This window comes from Lepisosteus platostomus, chromosome 12 (assembly GCF_059453375.1).
Source record: "Lepisosteus platostomus isolate fLepPlt1 chromosome 12, fLepPlt1.hap1, whole genome shotgun sequence".
In the NCBI taxonomy this organism is placed as follows: Eukaryota; Metazoa; Chordata; class Actinopteri; order Semionotiformes; family Lepisosteidae; genus Lepisosteus; species Lepisosteus platostomus.
Window position 1 is genome coordinate 10,823,900 of NC_142622.1, and position 25,183 is coordinate 10,849,082.

The 25,183-nt window shown below is 38.0% G+C and overlaps 1 protein-coding gene across 4 annotated transcripts in view; it reads left to right on the forward strand.

Moving 5' to 3' along the window:
- The window catches only part of LOC148651071 (oxidation resistance protein 1A-like), a 171,978-nt gene extending 147,016 nt beyond the window's left edge, over nucleotides 1-24,962 (forward strand). For 3 of the 4 annotated variants that reach the window (XM_088600923.1, XM_088600925.1, XM_088600926.1), the window contains 8 exons: nucleotides 792-960; nucleotides 5,590-5,755; nucleotides 16,414-16,494; nucleotides 17,976-18,101; nucleotides 18,757-18,909; nucleotides 20,341-20,436; nucleotides 22,534-22,607; nucleotides 23,270-24,962. In XM_088600923.1, the coding sequence (XP_088457049.1) occupies nucleotides 792-960; nucleotides 5,590-5,755; nucleotides 16,414-16,494; nucleotides 17,976-18,101; nucleotides 18,757-18,909; nucleotides 20,341-20,436; nucleotides 22,534-22,607; nucleotides 23,270-23,405 (1,001 nt within the window). In that variant the 3' untranslated portion in view covers nucleotides 23,406-24,962. The remainder of the gene's footprint in view (nucleotides 1-791; nucleotides 961-5,589; nucleotides 5,756-16,413; nucleotides 16,495-17,975; nucleotides 18,102-18,756; nucleotides 18,910-20,340; nucleotides 20,437-22,533; nucleotides 22,608-23,269) is intronic. The other variant, XM_088600927.1, reaches the window with a different exon arrangement.
- Nucleotides 24,963-25,183: the final 221 nt, after the last annotated feature.

Here is a 25,183-nt window from a genome sequence, read left to right on the forward strand (position 1 = left end):
GTGGAGTTTTAAAAAACCTGTAGTCTGATCTTGTCCGATATCAGGAGCTAAGCAATGGTGAGCCAGGACAATGCTGGGATGGGGGGGACTTCTGAAGAAAACACAGTTGCTGCTGTATGTGGTACTGGTTGACCAGTAGGTGGCGCTCTTTCGTCTGGGCCGGAATTTCCAAACCAATGCCCCAGTATTATTAATGGGGACACTCTGCTATAGGAGGTGCTCTTTTTCTGACATCAGGACCTAACTTTACTTCTATATTTAAAGATCCCACACTAGCCCTGGCAACCTGGCTACAGTTTGCTCTGCATGATTTGACCTAGAGTTTCCCCTTAATTCAGTTTGTGCAGTAATTTATCATTTACTCTGTTAATTTGCACAAAATCTAGATAACATTTCCATGATCTTTCATAATTTCAGGCAGAAAATATTTGCATTACATTGTCTTGTACAGTTATGTTGGTATTTCAAGGGGTTAACAGTGATTTCACGTAAGTATCAATGACTGGAACGGCAAAGACATTATGGCATAGCCAGTCTGTTTGTAGATTAAATTAAATGTAATTAAATTAAAGTGCTGTTACACGTTGACATCACTTAATATAGCCTGCTTTCTGATGTCTAAGTTACAAAGACCTGGTCCTGAAGAAACATTATGTCTTCCATTTTTTGTCAACCTTATTTTTTATCACGACATTTTGAAGGTGCGGATTGAGATGGTAGAGTTGAGCCCAATTTGACTGGTCTCCTTGCTCATCCTGACCTGAAACCCCTGTGCGTCCTGAATACTGCAGGTTCTGTCGTCTGCAAGGAGAAGAGGAGGCACAGATCTCACAAGTTTCTGTGTCTGCGGGTTGGGAAGCCCATGAGGAAAACCTTTGTGTCCCACGCGAGCGCGTCCATGCAGCAGTATGCACAGAGGGACAGGAAGCACGAATACTGGTTTGCAGTGCCGCAGGAAAGGTGAGACACGATTACTGTATGTAATACTGGCAGACGCTGTTAAAGAATCACCTGCCACAGCAGGAGAATTCTTCTCAGTAGTTACTGTGTGTCTTCTTGCCTTTCCCAAGATAAGGCCCTTATAGCCTGCTCACAGCAATAGAATTTGCATGATGATCAAGCACAGGTTCGCATTCTATATTTGGGAGTAGTTGTAAACAGCGTCTTGGAGTGCTTATTACTTTGAAATATAGTGGTGTGTTTTTACTGACTCACTTTAGAAGAAAAAATAAATTAATTTTAACTATTTCTTGTCTGTTTTGTGGTTTGCCTTTATACATTAATCATTTTTTTCACATCTTTTTTTTTTAAATCTTTGTATAACATAATCTCTTCAAGTACAGCGCCTTGTGAAGGATGTTTTTGTTTGAAATTTGCTATGCAAATTGTTTGGTACTTTATTACCATCTTTCTTCTATATGGTACTTTCTGATATCCCTGAATAATGACTTTAAAATATAATTGTTGTAATTTTATCATGGATGATTTGTTGAATATGCTGTGTTATACTAGAATGAATTCTAAAGTTTCTTAAGTGCCTTTGTGACCTGAAATTTAATTATGTGATTAATTCTTACAGACTTCCATATATTTTTGCTTGCATCACGAGTGCAACACTGCAGCTTACTCTACCAGAGCAAGTGCAGCTGTGTTCAGACCAGTGTGTGTCCTAGCTTCTGATACATTAAGCAGGGTGAGAGTACCTGACCCATCGCTGGATGGGACCAGGGACCCTGATTCATCTCAGGGCTGTTCTACTCCCAGCAGTGCCGATACCCTTTCATACAGCTGGGTGGACTGGAGCAGTCAGAGCATACCGAGACATACAGCCCTCGTGTTTACTAGGGGATTGATTCCACAACCCTTAAAGCACTGCTCCCACTTACAGTATACGTGTGCCAGATTAATCAGTGAATTTATAACAAATAATTGCATATGACATTGCATGTGACAGCCATGAGTAAGTAGGGTAACCTTGAAAATTCAGACTTCATAGTTTTCCTTACAAACCTTTGGCAAATTTGTACAAATGTACGAGGCTAAATGTACTATGTAACTAAGCATAGGCTCATGTTTTTACTCATGTAAAATACAGTAGTTTTAAAAAAAAGAACAGTGTCATACAGTAAGAATCGGTGTCATTTTGTAATTCTCATGGTAACTGTAGGTAAAACAGCCATGCTTTAGGGGGAAAAGGCTTAAGGATAAGATGGGATAAGATCACTTTATTGGCCATATACAATTTCTTGTATTAGGAATTTGTCTTTTCACATACCCCAGCTTGCTCTCCATGAAACACATAGACTCACAGACAGGGAAAGAAGCTTGGGGTCAGAGCGCAGGGTCACCCATTTATACAGCACCCCTGGAGCAGTTGGGGTTAAGGGCCTTGCTCAGGGGCCCAATGGGGTAGGATTCCTCTGCCGGTCGTGGGATACGAATTGGCAACCTTCCAGCCACAGAGCCACTGCACCACCCAGGGCAGTCGACATGGGTTTCTGTGTAAAGCAGCATGCCAGACATAGTGTCCCCTTTCTGCTGCTATTACTGATTGTATGAAATGACTGAATTTCACAGTCTAAAGTTTCCCTGCAATTTACTGCGTGTCAACATTTGTGTGTAACAGCCTGTCATTTCAAAGAGGATCTGTTATAGGGAAACAAAGCTGTATTATAACCACAACTTTGCAGCAAATTAGTCTAAATTGCTCCAACAACTTAATCAAATTAGTCGTCTCATAAAGGGGTCTGTTGTTTACCCCAAATCTTCAACTAAATAAGCCATGACATTATTTTACTGTTCTGTACCACAAGCACTTTGATATTTGATTACGGTAGCTAACTGGAAAGAAAAACACATGATTTAAACAGACGTTTGTACCAGCTTTAGTTCAGATAATAAACTTTTATTCTAGCTGTGACATTTCAAGAAATGTACTGACTTGGTTTTGATTCATCTTATTTTGTTGTTTTCATTTGTTTTGTATGTTTTATTGTGTAATACAGTTGATTGCACATGTCATGTGTTGCCAAGAGCAGACTCCTGAAATTCTTAACTTCCATATAATTTATTGGAATCTGAAGTTAGGGTTACAGTGACATGCTATTCATTTAAAAATCTGGCTCGTTTTTTCTGTACTTTCCCGTCCTGATTGAGACAAGTTGCAGCATGACAGCAAAGCAAGCTTTTTTTTTTTTCAAAAAGCAATCACAGACTCAATGAGCAGTCTAGTTTTACTGCATTTTATCAAAATTCATGCAAAATGCTAACTGATGCATGTCCCAGTTGGCTGATGACACAGAAGATGCGCATAAAATATCAAAACAATCCTGAGCACGCAGAGATTTAAAAAATATGTTTTCGTCGTTATCCCATAGTACACCACATACTGTAGGAACACTCAGTAGCAAACTGGCACTACATTCTGTTTCTGTTCCTCTGAACATATCTTTTGTTTGTATTTTTCTAATTGTTTCTCAAAAAAGCATTACTTTGTACCTGACTTAAAGGGAGAACTTTTTTGCACTGAGGGAAACCTCTTTTGATGTAGGGCAACTTCATACAACATAATACTGGGTCCTATAAAGGATTCTTATTGTAGAAATATAGCAAGGAGAAAATGTTGGTATTATACAGTGTTCTCACAAAGTACTGAGACTGCAAGGCAAAACTTATTCTTGGTTTACAATCCAGTAAACTTGTATTTATGATCATGAGATTAATACAGTACGAATGATACATGCCTTATATGTTTGGTTAATCATATATTTGATAATAGTAGTATGAATATAAACTTTGTGTTAAACCCAGTGATTTCAAATGACCGTAAGTATTGGTACTCATTCACATTAAGTATAAAGTCAGTATTTGGTTGTATATTTGGTCTCTTTGAGGCAACAACTGCATGAAGTCTGTGTTTGAGTCCTTACTACACCTGTTCTGGGGGTGTTCCATTTTTCATTAGCATGTAAAATTTCTTTCTTCGCTGTGCAAAGTCCAGACTCAATAGGATTTAAATCTGGAGATTGGCTTGGCTTTTCCACTGGAGATTTTCCACTTTTTTTGGCTTCTGATGAATGACTTTGTTGCATTTTTGTATGTGTTGTTTATTGTTGTGCTGCATGGTGAAGCACCACCCAGTATAGAAGCATTTTCTCCTACAACAGCAGACGTAATGTTTCTGTAAACGTCAGAACTCATTGTGTTGCTGTCATCTTTAGTTACATCATTAATCAAGACACGTGCCAGTTCCTGAGGCAACCATGTATGTCCAGGCCATGACGCTAGCTTTCACAGAAGAGGTGGTGCTTTTTGGAGTGTCGGTTAATCTTTTTTTCTGTGTCTTTAAAGAATAAGCTGTGGGACAATCTTTCTTCACTTTAATTGATATTTTCAGAAATATTTTTTTAAATATATGAATGATATGGAGATGTATCAGAATGCCAGTGCTTTTCTGAAGTGAAATAAAAAATGCAAGCAGCTGACTAGTTCAATTCATGAACTCAAGAAAATGTTGAATTGTGCATTCAGAATTGTCTGTCTTCACTCACCCTAGAGCTTTTCATTTTAATAATTGCAAACCTTAAGGAATCTTTAAATGTTTATTTAATTGTAGCTGCAGTAGAAAATGAAAAGTGTTTACCAACTGTATATACAATTAAAGTTTGTAAGTGAAAGGCATTGGACGATTTATAAAAAATGTAATTCACCGTTGCTGTCTTTGTGCTTTACTTGATTCTGGCTAAAAACTCCATTATAACTCTCTGCTAAACACTCTTCAAGATGATGAAGCAAGGTGCAGAACAACGATATAGCAAAATAAGGTGTGATGTAAACATCCCAGGACTGTTTCTGAGGTGCGTTTTTAGAAAGTGCTTGACAGCTGTCAAGTCCTTAGGCTGTCTTCTGTCATTTTCACCTGGCTTCTCTTTACCTGGAGTTCGGCAGTTAGCCTTTGGCTAAAACTGTCTCATTGTGAGCGATTATAAAGTATTGTGTGCCTGTCAAGTCCTTTGCCAAAATGTCAGGAATGGATCATGTGTGTTATTTCATAGTGTTGTGCAGAGTGCAAGGAAGGAGTTACGGTGGTGTTTTTTAGCTTCAAAGGAACAAGTAAAGGTTTATTCCATGCTGAAAAGAAAAGAGTCACAACGTTTTGGCTGTGCAGCCTTCTTCGGGTGTTACACCTCTTCACACCTGAAGAAGGCTCCACAGCCGAAACGTGTTTCTTCTCAGCATGGAGTTAACCTTTACTTGTTCCTTTGCAGCCTATGCATGCTGATGCAGCTCCCTGCTTGACCGTTTTTTAGCCTCATGGACAGCATTACTGTTTTTATCAGTACAGCTGTCGTTGCAAAAGTTGCTGCCTTTGAAGAAGACTCAGATCTTATTTCCCTCAAAAGTTCTGAAGCCTCAGAGTTTTAGAGTAGGTGAGAAAATAACTCAGTGCGGCAGCGGAGCATCATGCGTCTTGTCACAAACGCCACAGCGCGACACCTGGCCGCCAGCGCTCGTCGTTAGCATCCGGGTCGTCCGGGCGACCGATCTCCTGCAGACACTGTAGCCTTTCGCCTGCTCCTGTCTCTCCAGGTCGGACCATTTGTATGTGTTCTTCATCCAGTGGAGCCCGGACATGTACGGGGAAGGAGCTGGGGGCCTGAGCCGGGAGCCCGGGTTCATGGTGGTCAAAAAGAACGAGGAGCCCGAATCGGCGGAGGAACCACTGGCCACTGACGTGACAGCCAAAGAATGGGAGGTAGGGCTGTGGGACGTTCATTACTATCTGTGTCTTTCTGCGTAATTTTGATATTTGGCATAGATACTGTTCGTCTAACTGTGGTTTGTCTTCACACATGTACAATTGTGTGGCAGTCACTAGTCCTTATTCGTCTCCTGGCATGATCCTCTCATGTCATTAAGGTGCATTTTCTATAGGTCTGTGAAACCTTGGTTTCTTTGCTGAAAGGCTTTGCTTTTCCAGTGACTGTACTGTCATTGAGCTATCCAGTTTTGCATGAAGTGTTAAAAAGCATCTTTGACATGCTTTCTATGAGGCTAAACTACATCAGCATCTATGGCAATGTGAGAGCTGATATGTTTTGCATGTCACCGATATGGTTATCTATAAAACAAGTAAACAGAAGTGTATTTTATTTGTATAATGTTTTAGTATTGCATGAATGCTTTTGTGTTTGTCAATGTTCATTAAATCTCTTGTTTTAGTGTTTTTTTGTTTCCTAATGCCGTAAAGGTGTTTTATCACTTGAAAGGATTCACTAAAACGGTATGTAATCATGGACCCGTTACTTGTTAAATCTTTAATAGGATGGTCAGATGCTATTTAAAGGTAAGGGATTTTGCACAGGTCTTATTTGCAAGAGAGTTCTGACAATGCACTTAACGTTCTAGAAGGTTCATTGAAAACACTTGAATAAAAAAACACCCCGGTCTCAAACCTCTGGGTGAGAGATGCATTTGTCCCTTGACTCTGTTTTTAATACCACTGGATTGCAGCGACTGCGATTCTTTAAAGAACATTGTCTTTGTCTAATGATTTCACGTTTGTAGTTGTGAGAGCAGATTCATCTGTCTAGGTTATGGTTAATTTCTTAAAATATTCTGGGGTAAATATTAAAACAGGATCACTATAAAAAGTACAACAAATCCCCATATATAGGAAGAGCGAGACCTCTGGCTTTTCTTTAACTTTGTTCTCAAGTCGCTTTTAATTAATTTACCTGCTTTCTATAAAATTCTGAACATTGTGCCTTATAATTTGACTATTTAAATTTAGGATGATCTGTGTAGACTTTTACTAGTGTATTGTGATGATTAAATGTTTATTTTAACCTTTCTGTATATCATAACTTTCGGGGGGCAGTTCTCTTAAATACACGCAATCGCAAAGAAACACATTTTTACACCTGCCTGGTTGATGGTTTCTTCATTAACATTATTAATACAGGTAGTCATGCTTTTCCCTGACAGGAAATAATAAAAAGATGTTTAAACTAGAGGTTTCCCTACGTGATGCCGAGTTCTATTAGTATACTCAGCCTTCCAGTTCTTCTGCAACTCTCGGGGGGACTGCACAGCAGCATGCATCTACCATGCACTGTTGCTCTTGTTTCTCTTCGATCGGTAGCCTGCCGACATGGAAAAGTCCAGTGTACTGTATATCGATGAATTATTGTTGATCATCAGCTGAAGTAAAATAATGGAATCATTCAGAATAGAAGCAGCAGTATCTCCCTGTGAGTAGTCCAACACTCGTAATTATGGGAACCATGTTGCAGATTGATGATTCAGTAGGTGGTGCCGATTGAGCTCTGATATATGCAGAGGCTAGGGCCCTTCAGCTTACAACAAAGTCTTGTGCAACAGTACAGCGGCATGGCTAATGATTAGCTCTACGTGTCTGGTTAGTGCTGGCAGGTTTGTGCTGTACACATTCTCTCTGTTTAGGGTGAACATACAGGTGACTGACAAAATAAAGGAAACACCAACATAACGTGTCATTGTAGGGCAATGGGCCACTATGAGCTGACAGAACAGCTTCAGTGCACCTTCGCGTAGACTCTACAAGTGTCTGGAGCTCTACTGGAGGGATGATACACCACTCTTCCACGGGAAATTGCATCATTTGATGTTTTTGATGGTAGAAACCACAGTTTGGGGCGCCACTCCAGAATCTCCCATAAGTGTTGAACTGGGTTGAGATCTAGTGACTGAGATCACCATGGTATAAGGTTTACATCATTTCCCTGCTCATCAAACCATTCAGTGTCCACTCATGTCACTGGATGACAATGGGGGCACTGTCATCCTGAAAGATTCTACTCCCATCAGGACAGAAATGCTTCATCATTTGATTCACGTGACCATTTAGAATGGCTTTGTATTAATTGGCAGTTACCTTGCCCTCTAAGGGGTTGAGCGGACCTAAACCGTGCCAGGAATATGCACCCCACACCATCACAGAGCCACCAGATCCCTTCACCATCAAAAACAAGTAGTCAAGCCTGTAGGCTTCTTTTGGCCTGCGCCATATACAGAATGTACTGTACTCGTCCCATTGTTGAGAGCAGAGTGAAGGATGACCCATCTGACCATATTACTTTTTTTGCACTGTTTAGTAGACAATTGCCCGTTTTCTCTGCACCACTTTACAAAAGTACATTTTTAACTGTAACAAGGGTTTATGCACTCCAACCCGACTCTCGTTTTTTGTATTGGAATCCAAATAAAATTATACTTTTAGCCAAACTTTAGTGGTAATTGTGATGCTGGCCCCTATATGCCACAAATCATGCTTATTTCAAGCTGCATTCCAGCTGATGAAACTGCCTGCGCGCACCTTAGATTGACATTTGCAGAGAGACGATTCAGAGTGGCTCGTCTGTTCTGCCCTGTATTCCAAACCAATGCACGGACATCGTGGTCGAGGAGTACTGTGGAATTTCGTCCACAGTTGCCCCTAGCTGACGATGTCTTTTCCCTTCGGCCTCCATGCCAGCATCACCTCAGCCACTGCTCCTCGTGAAACATCAGCCAGCTGAGCAGCTGTTGTCACTGAAGCTCCTGCCACACGTGCCCAACAATCACCCCTCTCTCGCAGTCCTTAGATCTCTTCTTGCAGCCATGGTAGCCAAAATAATGGGCACCTGGCCCTGCCCAGCATTTTTATACATGACCCTAAGCATGATGGGATGATAATTGCTGAATTAACACAGGAACCACACCTGTTTTCAATATGCTTTGGGTCCTTCATTTACTCAAGTGTTTGTTTCTTTTAAGCAGTTACCTGTATGTCACGTGAACATACAGTATGCCAGGCCAGGACAGCCTGTATTTTTCCAACCCTTTTTTTTCCAAGGTGTCATGTTTTCAGCATAGGGAAATACACGCACCCTATCAGTATGGTTCAGTATGGTACGACAGGCATGGTAGTAATTCTAAATTGAAATGCCTATCTCAGGAGACTATTATTTTCCATCTCCTAGCAAGTTACTCTGTTCAGACGTAGTGAAAGTAATGAAACAACCTTATCACTCTGGGAGCACCTTGTAGAAACAGGAATAGGAAATTGCAACAGGAGTCTGTTCAGAGTTTCTACCAATGACAGCCTGAGAGGCAGCCAGAAACTGGACATAAGAGACTCTCTTGAGAGGCAGGGGTATGAAATTGATACATGACACCAAGAAATGGATACTTGAGCTCCGGCTTGAAATTTAAATATTAATGCAGATAAATGATGTAGGAAACAAAGTGGACTGATTTGTTCTCATGGGCTTCACAGACTTTGAAAAGCCACTTGATCTTGTGATTGGAATAAGTAAAACAATATCCTTTCAATGTCTCTCGGTCCTATGAGTAAGCATGACTTTTAAGCAACATTATATTTTAAATTCCTTTTCCTCTTTAAAATAATACAAAAAGCTGAGGTTCCTGAGGCATCATATTAATAAAGTTCAGCTGTATGGTATCATACACTCTCAATCCGAGTACTTTCTTGAAACGATACAATTTTTGCCCAGATACCTGTAATAGAGGGACAACGTAGGTACGAAGTGTGATGAAAAGAGTTTTATCTGGAAAGGTCTGAAGAATTACAGTAGTACTTTTTTGTGCTAAGAAGTCTGCGTTTTCTCTAGATGGTGTGTCCCTGGATAATGGTTTTTTTTTAGTTTTACTAGTAGTTAATATACCTAATACACAAAATATCTCATAGCAAAAGCACAAAACAGTGAGCTATTAAAATATCTAGATTTGGGTGCTTTGATGTTAATATTTCTTTCTTTTTCATTCGGTATTACTTCTGTTGGTTTTATTACATAAATTGCAGAATCAAATCAGGACCAACGTAACCGACGTCTGTGCCGAGTTGTGAATATAATAGTAATGGGCGACGTATCTTGACGAGATGTTCTGGTGACGTTAATTGCCTATGTAATAATTTTATTTCTTTTAAGGATGTAATTGGGTTATGTTGTAGACTTTTTCTATTTTGTGCGAATCGTTAAGCGACACCCTGGGATCTTTTAGAGGAAACGGCTTGTAATTGCGTACCCTTACACTGGCATGTAAATAGTTTAAAAAGATATGGCTCTCTCAATTCCGAATGAATCAACATTATTGGATTACAGTTCTTTTTTTTGTAGAATCGTTTTTGTAATCTGCGCACGCTAGACTGAACCTTTCTGACTTGTTTAACACTGGATACACTAACGTTGGAGAGCTTTTAAACAAAATTAACAGAAAATGACACTTAAACCAATGTGAATTCGGCTTGTTCTGTTTAAAACAGTCATTTTCAATGTTTGTTGTCTCGTAATCTAAACTGTATTTACTATTACAGTATAAGGTTTAATTATTGTCAGTAGTACATAAGCAATGTGGTGTTGTTGTTGTTGTTGTTGTTGTTTGTAGTTTACGCACACAGTCACGAGCTCAGGCCCCAGAAAACGGCATTTTTAGAATCCAAACAAGAATGTTCTGCGTCTTTAAATCCCGCACGTCTCGTCCTAAAACGATCCGGTGGTCAGAGGAAATCCCGCCTTCATCGATGGGATTGTCCAATAAAAACCGCGATCCTTCAGTCCTCACCTTCCTATTGGCCGTATGCGGTGTCTGTCGTATGTGTGTTGGACAAGCCGAGAGAAGTGGATAATTTAGGGTAGTCGGTGCTGTTCCTTGTTTTCTGATGCTGGCAGATTCTGAATGGAAGGAAGTCAGGAAGGTGAAATGTAAATGTCACGGATCCGATTGACCCCAAATAAGAAATGTTTTCTTCCAGTGGAATGAAGGACGAAAAGCAGCTGACGGCTAAATACAGCTATGCTTTGGTAATGTTGATTTGGTTGCTTTATTACGGCAGCTACGGTCTTGCGTTGCCTAGTAGTAGTACTAACGTTGAGCGTTGACAGTTCGGAAAAGTTTGTAGCCGGAACTGCAATATTTGTCCTTATTCACAGTTTGTGTGGCACCACTAAAAAGTCAGTATTGTATTGCCCAAGGTTCACGACAAAGTGACTGTGACCTGCGTCTGTGACTGCACGCTGGTCCCAGCAGTTATGTACCTGCATCACCACGAAAATACGACAGAGGGGTTAGCTGTCACCGAGACGTATTTTAAACGGTCTTCGGTGCACTGTGTTTAATTTTAATTTAACTGTTTCGTTCATGTACGTGTTTTTTTTTCTCCAAATACCAATACCGATCCATTGCAGTTCTCATAAATGTTACTGTAGGCGTGCAGTTATACTATAGACTTGCCATGAAGACGTGTTGTTTCGTATATGATCAAGCAAAGCGAGAGGTTCTCTGACAGCTCCCTTCAGATCAGTTGTACTCAGCTTTTTTTCTTGTTTCTTGTAATTCTTGATTCGAGTGGCGTGAATTATGCCTTACCCGACACGATAATACACTTTACTTTATACTGAGCCTTTAAGAAGGAATCGTAGCTTGGTCGTTGTCGATAGGTGCTCCCCAAGAGAAAGTGTCTCAAAGCATGCTGTGCTGTTTTTGGCTGCCTGTCGTATCATTTTTATATCTAGTCCTCGATTGTCAGAGTTAGTCCCGAGATTTTCCTGGTCGTTGTACTATTTATGTCGATTACTGCATTTAAGGTTGGGAATAATTTTGATGCCATTTTGATGCTAGAGAGTATGAATGAGAGTGAATTTATGAATGGATGTTAAGTCTGGTGTTACAACTCTCAGTCCAAAATGATTAGTTTTCCAACAATCATTATAGGCAATCAGCGAAAGGCATAATTGTGGCAATTTTCCAGCTTCTCTTAATATTTCAAGTGGTTCTGATTCAAAAGTGACCTAGAAATCGGACTGAGACCACCTTGACCTAGAATATTTTGACTTGGCTTATACAGTATATTCAGCACAAACTATTAGTACTCTAGCTGAACCTGAACTACACTCTGGTTTATCCTTCTGTCAGATTTTAAAACCCTCATATTGTAAAATTTATAAATTACAATATTTATCACTGAAAGTTCCTAGCCCACCGCCTTTCCAGACAATTGAGTAAAATAGATGTTTTTTTTTAACCCTATTTACTGTGATTTTAAATATGTAATTAATGTTTTTTAATGTATTTCTACGAAATCCCTCTTTAGGATCTTTCAGTTCTTAGATACTGATGTCTTGCTAGCCTGGTCATTTAAAATTGCAATTTAAATCTTTGATGTTTTTGCTTTAGTCATTACAATCTACAAAATCATTGCTTTAACCCTTTTTACAGCCTTATTCATATAGTGTCTTAATAAAAGCACATGAAAAGTTGCAAAAATGTATCAGCTCACAAACATTTAGAATTATATGAATCTATTTCCATTAAGATGAATTCTTTGAAATTATATTAGGTAAACGTGTCGAAAGAACCTTATGTTACATTTGTTGCTCTGGTCATGTATTTAAAGGGGACTTGATCATTATTTTGTTTTTTACAATATCAAGTCAGTATCAGTCTGAAACCGGAGCCACATTGCTGTTATGTTTAGCCAGGTAATCGTCATGATGTTAAGCTGTTTATGAAGTTCTCTGTAAATGAGTAATTACTTACTGTATGTTTATGTCGCGTTTCACCACAAAGCACTGTTTCCCATAAGAGGGACCCATGTCATCCACTAATTAAAATGCTAGACCCACCTGGGTGAGGTGTGGCTCCCCTCACACACCAAAGTCCTACTGGACTGCAGTTCAGGCAGAGAAGCAAGAAATTGCTTTACGGTTTGCATCATGGTGGACCAGATTTTGCAAGTCCAAGTTTGTAGGACAAGAGATAACACTAATGCTGTTGAAAAACAATTCCACTTTAACTTTACCGATCAGTGTTTGGGACCTCGATTTGACAAATCTCATCCAAAGAATGGCATCTGCTACAGCACAAATGATCACCATGCTGGGACATTCTGGTCCAATTCCACTGAAGAGTGCCACCGACTGGTCCTCCAATACAAACTACATTAGCATCCTGATTTTCTTAAGTTGTTCCCCAATACTGACCAGACCCAACCTTGCATAGCTTCTGAGTTCTGACTAGACCAGACTGGAAGGTGACGATGACCTGTGTGGTCCATGACATTTATCATTAAACTTTCATATACTATGACAGTGCTCTACAACTGGTATTTTGCTTATATTTTTATTATAGTTGTTAAGATGTATGGAAATTGGTTGTACCGGTCTGAAAACCAGTGCTAGGGTTGTGCAAATTACATTAACAATGTACCAAAGTTATAGATACTCTATTTTGCACTATCCTTCAACTTATTTTTGTTACATGGTTTTCAGATAACCATTATCTGAATAAACTGTATGCCTCAGTTTATTGCTGTATTTCTTATATATATATAACCATACATATGGCATTGTGTAATAATGGAAATTAAAATGAACCATGTAGCTTGTTTTAAAAACTGTGGACCATTTTCATTCTAAAATTCCAAGTTATTTGATTTGTTCTGTAGTTATTTACAAACTACTGTTTGCAGCATTCTTAGAATGTTTAAATCATAGATAGAAGGAGACCTGCAGCTGTTGTACCATTGACAGTTTTGCAGAATGTGAAAAAAGTTGTTACCCTAAAAAGTCTCTAGTTCTGTTACCGTGTAAGACCCTCATTAGTCAGATTTTAAATAACCTTTGTGGAATAGCCTTGATCTTTGTGATTAGCCGTAAATTGTTTTATTTATCACAGTTATATCCTTAAAGTTTTATACACACTTAAGTACAATTTGTCTGTTCAGTAGCCTCTAGTCCTGCATTAACCAATCATATTGTTGTCTGCATACATACAATCATTGCATGGCTCAGCTGAATGCCTTCTGAAAATTATTGGAAGGCCTTCTCATACTAAACTTATGGGACTTGACTTACAAGAGGTGTGAAACCATTTTATCCCAGCTTAGACTGTAAAGAGGAATCAAGCACATCTCTTGTACTGTCACATAAAAGTGTAACTGTATTCTGCTCTTTAGTACATTTAAAGGCATGTAATAGTTTAAATATCTACTGTACTGTGAATAGAATTTTATATAGCATACGATCTTGCCAATACATTTTTGTACAGTCTAAATATCTGTGAATTCTTCTTGTCCCATATCTGTGGGCAACAGTAGACAACAGGCTTTTTGCCAGGGTAGCATGCTGATGTCAGCTGATCCTATCTTGAAACAATAGCTTTCTTTGGCTCAATGATATAATCCTGTTGATTAAAGGAGTAAAGGATTCTGTTATGTCCTGAAAAGTTATCAAAGATTTCCCATTTTCAAAATACATAGCAGATTTGTCTGGGTCATTCCATGCTGAATCGGCTAAAGCAATTCTCTGATACTCAAAATTAATTGACCATCTAAATTGGTCAAATGTTCAATTAGTTCAGGTAGGTGCGTCAGCATGCGCAGGCTCCAAAGGAGTAAGTAAAGGTTTATTCCATGCTGAAAAGAGAAGAGAGAAAACACAACGTTTCGGCTGTGGGGTCTTCTTCGGGTGTCAGTTAGTACTTGTAATGCCTTTTTGGAAGGTCTGCCTTTCCTCGCTACCCCTAGGTGTGTACTACCATGGCCGTGGAACAGTTTTGAGAGGTTACTTTACCAGAAGAGACTGGAGGTCTTAAAATTTGAAGAGCGACAGAAAGCATGTAGAGCATTAATTTTGTGTTCTACTTTTTGTTTTAAAATGTGGTAAAATTCATCTTAATGTCCTCGGAAGCATTTGGACAATCGTGCTACTGTCGCATTCATGGAACACGTAATTATTTGCTTATTTATTTGCAATTGGAATGTACTAGTTGATGAAACATTTTGCATGATTTTGCATTTAACTGATTGGTTCAGAACATGTGACAATGTTTATCTGGTAGAGGGATCTTACGATACAGATCCTTTAAATTAAGCTGATTTTCCTTACGCAACGTTTTGGCCACTTTTCAGTCGTGAAGGTGTTGTATACACGTGGCAGTACGATGCGACATGACATGACTGAGGTTTTCTTTGTAAAGATGTTGGAGTGGCGTTAGGGCTGTTGCACGCCAGATCCGATTCTGCTTCTGCTGTTAATGTGCATCATTGTCATGTGAAAATGAAGGAGCCTTAACATTTCTTGTTACATATTTGTCATATGAGTGTGGGTGTGTTTTACAGTCAAAGTGGGTTTGGTTTCATTTGAGTTGTAGTGCATTTTAGACACTTTGAAAATTCAGACACTTATGAAAACATGCGTTCCTTCTGTGTTACATGCCACAAGAATGGAAAGTACTGTTTCTAGCCAATCATAATCAGCTTTAACTGCAAAGTGAAGGAATACAATATTATAGATCAAGTCACTGGTTGAATTAGAATGGTATGCATATCAAAACAAGAAATATTTTGACAAGTGACTAACATGTAATCCATACTCTTTATGAACTTTGGATTCTATAAACAATATACTTTATTTTTAAAGTTTAGAAAATGATACAAAATAATAAGCAAATTGCATTTTATAGCTTTCAAAGACCACGCATTATGGCTTTAACACTTATTAATGTTACTTGTGCACATAGGAAGGACTACAGAAGCTCTTAGGACAGCTGTTTTAGGATCTTTAATATTGGATGCACTCAGTGATGCCTTGATTTGAGCTTCTGGCATTATGTACTGTAGCATCTTCTTCACTGCTGGAGCACCTTCGTGCTCTCGACACTTAAGCACAAGTTCAGTATTCAGTGTCTGTATATCCATACTGCAGTGACATGAGGGATTTACAATGCACTAGATGCATAACTTTTCAGATGAGCGATCAGATCCAGTGTGCCTCATAGTCAATAAGAATAATTTGAAGCTGTTGCCAAATGTGACATCAAGGAAATTCTTCCTAGTTATGGCACTAGTAAAAGCACCAACTCATGTAATGAGATGAACTGAAATAAATGTGATTCTTTTTAACAGGAAGTAATTTGTTTCTTGACAATATAAATGGGATAAATTATGTTAAAGTGGATTTATTTATCACCTTACAGAAAGCCTGGTCGACCAAACAAGTCCATTAGGTAAAACTGCTGAATGCTGCACAGCTTTTTGCTAACAGTGAAATCCACAGTTTTGATTCAGATCCCGATGTGGAAGTCGTTAATTTCGGTGTCAGTATGGAGGAGTGGTTAGGACTTGGGAGTCCCAAATCCCGGCTGAGGTGCTGTTGTTTTGTCCCTTGATCAGAGTACTTCGGTAAAATGCTGAATAAATAGTTGCAAAAGCAAGTCGCTTAGGATGAAATCATTAACCAAATTACTGAGAAGCTGCATTCCCTCCGCACTGTACTGCCAGTTCCCTGTACTGTGTTCTGTTTTTCCACTGCTGTCCTGCCTCCCATTCCTCCGTTGTCAGCAGAATCATTCTCTCCCTGTCTCTGTATTCAGGTAGTGTCAGTGGCTGAGTATCACCGCAGGATCGATGCTCTAAACACTGAAGATCTGCGCTCTCTCTGCAGACGTCTCAAGGTGCCCCCTTCAGTAGTTAAAACCCTTTCACCAGAGACCGTAGTTTGTCTCCAGTGTTGTAGTGTTTTTGACTGGGACAAGTCCCACACTCGGTGGGTTTGTCAACAGCTGCTTCTCTCCACAAAATAGAGTTCCAGCAGAAAATTCCATCATTTTTTGAGGTTTGTGAATGTGTTGTGATTTTTTTTCTGCAAAGTTTGGAAAACTTTTAACCCTAACAATGCACAATATCTCAGACTGCACATTGTCTGTCCTCATGAGCGACACGTCACACTCCCACATGCATACACACTCTGTTATTTGGGTTTCTTCATCAGTCAGTTTTGTGTCCAGAACAAATAATTACATCAACCCAAGGCACTGGTGGGGTTAAAACATTATCTGGATTTTATGGTGTTATTCCAGACAAATGAGGAATTTTCTGTTAGCCTCCTTAGTGACGCCTCACAAACTGTCCTCACATTACAGCAGCTTCTGTGGCGATGAGGAGCTAGCTGCCTTTCACAGTTCGTTTTCGTCTCGGAAGTGAGGGGGGGAGCAGAAGTGTTTTGTTTTGGCCTTGTGGGTTTGTTTGCTGAAGACAATGCAGGTAATTCAGCGAGGATCAAGTAACTTGAGTGCATCCAAGCAGTCATTGCTGATGCGCAATGCATTTTGCTTGGGCCTTAGGAAAAAAAACAGCAATTCCTGAAACCACAGAAAATCCCATTAAAAAAATATATTTTGCAACCTTTTTCGGTATAGCCGATAATACAATGGGTTCACCTGAAATTTCCTGCTTTCTTCAGTTAATATCCACAGTGTACTAACAACAGGATCAGAATGGTTTTGGTTGCACTAAACGTATAATTTAAAGACCAGAATAAGCATGGTAGCAATGCAAATATCCAAGTGCAATTCATAAAATAAATATTGCTATACATAGAGTAGTAATTACAATACTGGTATATTGGTATACTGTATGTATTGGAAGTTGTTTGGAGTTACTTTCGGAGACTTTTGTATGCATTAGATTCTCATGTAATTCAAACACTTGGAGATTTGCTTTTGTTTATAGAACCATCTTTCCTGTTCTGGATCTGTTAAACAATAGTGCTGCCACAGGATTACCACTTCTATGCTTCAGTTGTATTCTGGAAAATTGTTGGAAATTTTGCGGAAAAAAAATTAACCTTTGGTAGCATTTGAAAGTCTTTGGTGGGCAATACCCCAGTCTGCGTGTGAAAAACCTTGTTTATTTGTTTTGAATTCATGGCATTCATCAAATCTACCTTTTAAGCTTCAGAGTTCAAAGATGGTGGGTTTTGTCACCACAGACCTCTTTAACTGTGAAAGTGACTTTTTAGAGCAAATTTACACTCCAGAAATGCCATTTTTTGCCCATGCACAAACAATCTTTACTTGTATTTCCAACCTGCCTTTAATAGTTCTCATATATTTTTAATAGTGTGCTGAAAATGTATTTGCTTTTATCTTATTAGATCACTACAAAGGAAGAAGTCAATTCAACACAAGGTACATCCATCAAAACGGACTTGGAACCAGACACTTTCAGACCGAATCTCAGTGAGCCCAGTGACCTCCTTCAGCCAGAGCAGATTGAGAAGGTCAGCATGATTTCTTCCGTATTCTTTTCATGCCTGCTGTTTTCTGCATGTTTTATTACAGTATGTTTCTTGTGGAAAGTGGATTGCCATTTTATCAAAATATTCGTTCATTGCTTTCTGTGGACTTAATCAAATTGAATGTTTGGTAGGTGAAATGCTCTGTAATTAAGAAACTGAAATTTATTCAAAAGAGGTTTGATAAAATGCATTCAGTATTGGTTACCTTGATTATAAAAGTTGGTATTTTTATTGTAGAACTGTGCAAGTGGCACTGGATTTTCACAAGCTGTGTATTATGTGATAACTTTATTGAATTCCAAGGAATCCCATAGAATTACAAAAAGAAACAGTTAAAGTTGTGTAGTCCAGTAATACATTTCCATACAGTGCATGAGTCTTTTATGTGTATAACACCTGCTTTTGGAAGTTTAAAGTTTAGTGGCAAAAATTGCTTTTTCGAAACATTCTTGCATTTAAAACAATTGTATGCACAGTAACGGTCACACCCCTAACATCAAAGGCATGATGGTGAGTAGTACAGAATATATTTTTGTGTGAGTGTACAGGTATCTACCTGTATAGGCGTAAATAACCTTGGAAAGAGAAGATTCTGAACAAGGTAATATTTCTTAACCTTAGCATTCTTACATTTCAGCTTGCAAAACATCTTCCACCCAGAACAATTGGTTACCCATGGACGCTTGCTTTTAGCACTGCGAAGCATGGCATGAGCATCAAGACTCTGTACCGTACAATGGCAGGCCAGGACACCCCAGTGCTGATGGTGATAAAAGATAGTGATGGACAGGTAAGGATTTCATTCATTCTAGAAGTAGAATTTGTCCAGTGGGAACTAGTATTGTTGTTCTTGCATTTTAAACAATACCTTTATCATACAAATGAAATTTATTTTGTGCAGCTAATGTCAAAGCACCCGGTGAATAATACAGAATACGTTTTTGAATGAGTCATAAATACATTTTTGGAAACCATATTGTTATGCTTGCAGTTAAGGTGTTTGGATAACAGTGAATCTAAGGTGCCTTTTCATAAGGTTTGAAACCCCCAGCAGAAAACTAATCTGATTGCAGATAATAGACCTCAGGGATCACAAATATTATGCACTCATCATATTTCTTTACCTGAGGTTTTTTTATAGGCCATACAGAGCATTTACAGCTACAGCTTTACTATAGCTCGCCAGTGTTAGCATTCACTCCCCATACATCTCTCACTACACTATTGCAGCATACTCTGAAGACCATCCTATTACTAAAGCTAGGCAACCCCTCAGTCCTTAAACTGTAACTATATTATACAATAATTAATTAGATCTTAATTATGTAATTATAGTCGCTGTATCACATTCAGTGAACTGTTTTAGATTTAGCATTTCAACAAATTGGTTAAGAAGACTGCCTTGAAAAGTAGAAAGGTGAACCACCAAATTGAGGAACTGAGCAGTTTTAATTGTTCCCTTGGAAAACCATGGGGGCTTTGTGCTACAATATGTTAATGGAATAATAATATGTTGTTCCAAGCCATCAGATACTGTCGCTGACATGACATGACATGACACCCATGAATGACACGGTTATCCTTGCCATTACATAGTATAGACTGTCGTGTCGCGCTTGTGGTTTTCTTTGGTTGGTAATTTATGGACTTTCATTATTTTGCCATGGGTATTGTAGAGATAGCTCAGAACAACCTGTATAGGCTAGGGACTGCTTGTGCTGTATTTTGTGAACATCACACATTTGGTTTCCCAAAAAGTCAATTTCTTTATAAATTCTTACGTTTAATTTCCATGCACATTTCATTACAAAGTTGTACAATTTGCAGTAAAATAAAATACTAGACTAAAAATCAGATGACTAGAAGATCTGTAGAAAAACTGTAGGTGATATGAGATGATATCCTTAAAAGACCTTTCATGTGTTTCTCTTTTATCCTTATACTTTTTCCAGGTTTTTGAGCGGTGTGAGTTATTCAAGGATTTTTATACATAAAACATAGAATGTTTTTTTTTCCCCCACTATCATTTTTGATAAGACAGAATCAAATATTGTAAGTCAAAATCATGCTAAAACCTATTATATATTATATCGTATACCATATAGCTATTGCAATGTTCTACATTTATAATAAAGGAGACCTCAGTAAAATTTATGAAAGAATTGTTTGATGCATTTGCATGAGTAACTATAAATTAATGAAAAATGTTTTTTTTCTCTAGATATTCGGTGCTTTAGCATCTGATCCCTTCAAAGTTAGTGACTGTTTTTATGGGACTGGCGAAACATTTTTGTTTACGTTTTGCCCTGAATTTGAGGTAGGTGTACAGAGAACTTTGAAATGGAATACTTCACCTCATAATTTGAGTGACAGCCTGTTTGAAGAATGTTACATACTGAGCATCAAAAGAAATCACTATTCACGTGTGTACAATTGAAAACAAAAAAGTATGTATATTTTGGATATTGCTCAACTGTTTTTTACATCTTTTTGATTAAATGACTGTGCATGGCGGTGATTTGTTTGAATGACTTTGTTGCATAAGCCTTACATCACCTTATTGTAGTGTAAGTTGACTGGGCACATGAGATTAAGTGATTGAACCTGTTAAGTGTCAAGTCTTGTGTACCAGAAAAGAACCAAAATGACCAGTTTATCAAGGCAACGCCTTTGTGCCTTTTTAACTATTTGCAGTGTTTTGCATTTTTGGTATTTATTTTACAACGAAATAGCTCTTGTTGAACTGCAAGTAGCAGTCAATAGGATTCAGCAAAATTTACTCATTATCCTCTGAGTATGTTTTTACCCTTATTAACCATTAGTTTAAAATAAAAATAAAAGTTATAATTAATTGTAACTATACTATAAATGTGTACTTATAAAAGTATAATTATTGTACGCTATATAAACCTGTTATGTTGAAAATAAATTTTAAGAGTTGTTAGCTTTAACTTGTAAACAGTGGGCAAAGATTTATCTTCACAAGCTGAGGGGATGGGTAGATATGTACTGTATACACGTATTGAATTGAATAATGAGCCGCTGCACGTTTTTTAGAATTTTTCATTATAGATGCAGGCTCTGGGATTAGTCATTGGTATGAGTCTGCTTGAGAGCCTGGTAAACTAACACATTATCAACACACGTGTGATGATGAATGAGACACAGTTCACCTTGGTTCAGAAGAACACAAACTCTGTTAATTAATTGGGAGACCAATTCAGCAAGACGCATGGTTAGAGGGACATCACTCAAAAACGTAGAATAATATTGACTAGACATCAGATACATACATGCACCTATTGCTATACCTGTTTTACAACTACTGCCTGTTGTACAAATCAGTCATGTCAGCTGTTCTTTTCGTTGCTGTACAGTATTTTGTCCAGTATGTTCACAAATCTCCCTTTTGAGGTAGTAAACATAGGGTACAGCTTCAGTTCGACCAATGATAGTTCAGCTGCTGATATTGCTGCGCGGTTTGGAGAAGGAGTTTTGGAGATAGCGTGGTCTTGCAGTGTCCGTTTATTTCCTCAACGCTGTGTTCATATAAAGATGCCGTTATCAAGTTAGATCTGTGACATCATCAAACAGCAGCACCACACAATTGGACGTAGGTGGAGAACATGAAACCTTACATTTATAAATGAGACAAAGCCATTTAGTCCAGGTAGAGACCAGCAGGGCGTGTGTGATTGGCACACTGATACAGTAACGTCACCCAGAGCTTTGTCAAAAAGGCTCTGACCACAACTGAGTCACACCAGTGGCCAGCAGGCCAGACAGCCCTACGCTAAGGGTTGGAAGACCAGAGGGTTACTGAGCTCTGCCAAGCTTTTGATTGTCTGAGTCCCACAGCATTTAACCAAACAAAAACTGTTAGGCAAGTTACTGCCAGGTGACGTTTGAGATCATTGTGGCTTTTTACAGATCCCATATATATTGTAGTATTAAGATTTCCTGTATTGTTATACATACCTTATCATATGACCTCTTTACAGCCCTTCTCCAAGTGTTTGAAATGTGTAAGAAAACACAGGCTCATTTTAGTTTTGATAAATCTTGAGAACTAAAAAAGAACAGACCACAAAGGACTGAAAATCCAGTAGAGAAGAAGGAAAGAGAGGCAGTCAAACCCACCCTGCCTTACCATTATAGCTTCTACACAAGCACAATAAAATGTAGCTGTACTTCCTTCCATCAGAAGTGTTTACTGTAGTGCTGACCAATACAGTTATAAGTCATTTGTTTCCATCCAGGCTGACTGCTTTGTACTTTGTTGAATTTACATTAAAACATTTAATTGTGATATTTTTATGTATGAATTATTTGATATAAGCATATAAAGGTATATAATTGTATAATGCAGAACAAGATGTGTTTCGGTTCTGTTCAAATATGGTTTTCTTTACAGGTATTCAAATGGACAGGAGACAACATGTTCTTTATAAAGGGAGATATGGACTCTTTAGCTTTTGGAGGAGGGGGGTAAGTAACTTGTTCTGGTGATTTTTTCCTTGTTTAAGTATCAGCAGCATATTAAGAACAGTTTTGTATTACATTCTGTGGTAATCTGTAGTTACTGTACCTTTTGTGAAGGTTTTAATGTGGTGATGAGCTTTGTTCTCCACAATCCAACTTTTTGTTTTCTGTGAAATTGAATTAATCTGAAGTTTGCAACAAAATGGACAAATTCGTTTGACATTCAGCTGTCTACTTCAAGGCTGCACTGCAGTTCACTGCAATCATGTGAATCTGGATGCATTTCTTAAACTTGCTTTCCTTGTTTGAACTACTGGTAGAAATACTATGTAATAGCTCTGGAAGGTCTGCAAATTCAGTATGAGTGTTGAAAAAGCTCTGCTGACATCAGTGCCTCAGACAAACGTTTTTCAATCTGAAAAAAGATTTGTATGTTTTGGGCGGTTTTTAATTTGAAACTGATAATACATAATTGTTCAGTAGACCAAAATCATTCACAATATATTTACTACATGATCTGTTGGCCTCTACAGAGATCTGTCAGCTTCTCAAAACAAACAAAAAAAAGTGCTTGAGTATGACAGCAGTTCTGCAGACTTCAGATTAGTAGATGTACAGTTTTACGTCTCCTGCACTTCATAACCATCTTGTTCTGCTTTTGATGGTAGGGGAGAATTTGGTTTGTGGTTGGATGGAGATCTCTATCATGGCAGAAGTCACTCCTGCAAAACGTTCGGGAACCATACACTGTCCAAGAAAGAAGACTTCTATGTGCAAGACATTGAAATCTGGGCTTTTGAATGAGAAAATGTGGAAAATACAATTAAAAAAAACATTATCCCAAAAACAGTCGTGTCCCTAACCTGACTAGGTACCACACAGGTTCCCAGCAAGCTAGATATTAAAGTATATTTTATGCTTTGGTATGTAACTAAAGTGTGTGCACTGGTATTCCTAAAATTACTATTTTGTTACATTAAAGCTGCATACAGCTTATAACCTTCTACAGAAGTAAAGAAATGGAGAGAAAACACCGAAGATTGTCACCAAATATTTGTTTTCTAGCTGGTTGTCACATCGAGTTAAGAATGAATAGGGGATTTACACTGTTGTAAGTGTTGTTGCTGGTCGTACAGGTCTGGAAATAAAAATAATAGCCGTGACAGGCCAGGGACCTGAACTGTTCTGGATTGTATCAGACATGTTTCTAGATTTATAGAAGGCGTGTAATAACACGATTTAGCTGGGATAAGATCACATTTTCCTGGTGTGGGCCTGGAAACGAATCTAAAAGAATAAACTAATTTCACTTTTATCGCTGAGACAGGGTTTAAAAATAGTTTTATGAGGATTCATATGTCGGTAAGGACCATTTTTTTTACAGTGAAGTTTCCATACCAACAATTGAAAGAAGTGTAGACTTAATGTATTATAGTCTCCCTGCCATCCACCATCATAGCACATCCTCAAGCACATAGGTAGTATCTGAATATTCATAGTTGTGATGTTCTGTCAAGTGGGTGTGTGTGAGTTCAGCTAACACCAGCTCTAAAGAAGAGTAGTGTACACTGTACGTAGGCAGTAATGTGTTGCAATAGATTTGTGGAATATGCAAATTACTGTCATGTGACCTCAGAAATACTGACAGGACCACTGCAGCCTGTCACTCTTTCAGAAGGAACTCTTAAAGAGATTTGGAAAACAGGGGCTTTTCTGCATATCGGTAGAAAAGCCTGAGATATTGTTTGTTTTACATGAAAAAAATATATATATTGCTGTTATATGTGTGACAGTGACTTTTTTTGTGCTGATATTTTCAGCTGTTACAAATATATAATGTATATTACCCTGTAAATTAATGTTAAAATAGTAGATTTGTTCCTATATATACATATATATAAAGTGTGGATTGGTGGGTTGCTTATAGCACTTTATTATAGAAATGTAAAAGCAGAAAGCCAGGTTCTTAAGCATAATTAGAAGTAGATGTACAGTAATTTGTTTAGATCATAAAGATGTTAATTGTTTATAGAAAGCTTGCTGCTACAGTACAAAAAGGGCAAATGTAATGTTCTGTATTAAAAGTTATTCTGAATGTTGAAGAAACAAATACAGGGCATCGTTATTTCCCTTCAATGTTTTGCATTTAGTTCTGTGACTTTTAGTATGTAGACTGAATGTTTACAAACTGATAGAGAATTTACAGTTGTAAATAAACTTAACAGCAGCTTTCTTCCCTTTTTTGGTCTTCCACAACAGTATTATTGTCCTTGTGGAGTCAATACAAAATCTTAAAATGGTATCATCAGGCTATGATGTAATAGTGATGTATAGTAAAAAAAATAAATTATTGTAACCTGGTTATTGTCTGAATCATTGGTTTTCTTTGTCATAATCTTTCTTTAATTTGAAATAATTTTCGAATTATTTTAATTTCCAAGCTATTTGCATGTTTTACATTTAATTTATCAACTTTGCTTAGTATTTTTCTCTGTTTTATCCTCTTGAATTTTAAAACTTGAAACTGTCATAGTACAGGGAAATATAAGCCTTTGTGATTTATTGGCATCCAGATATGCAGT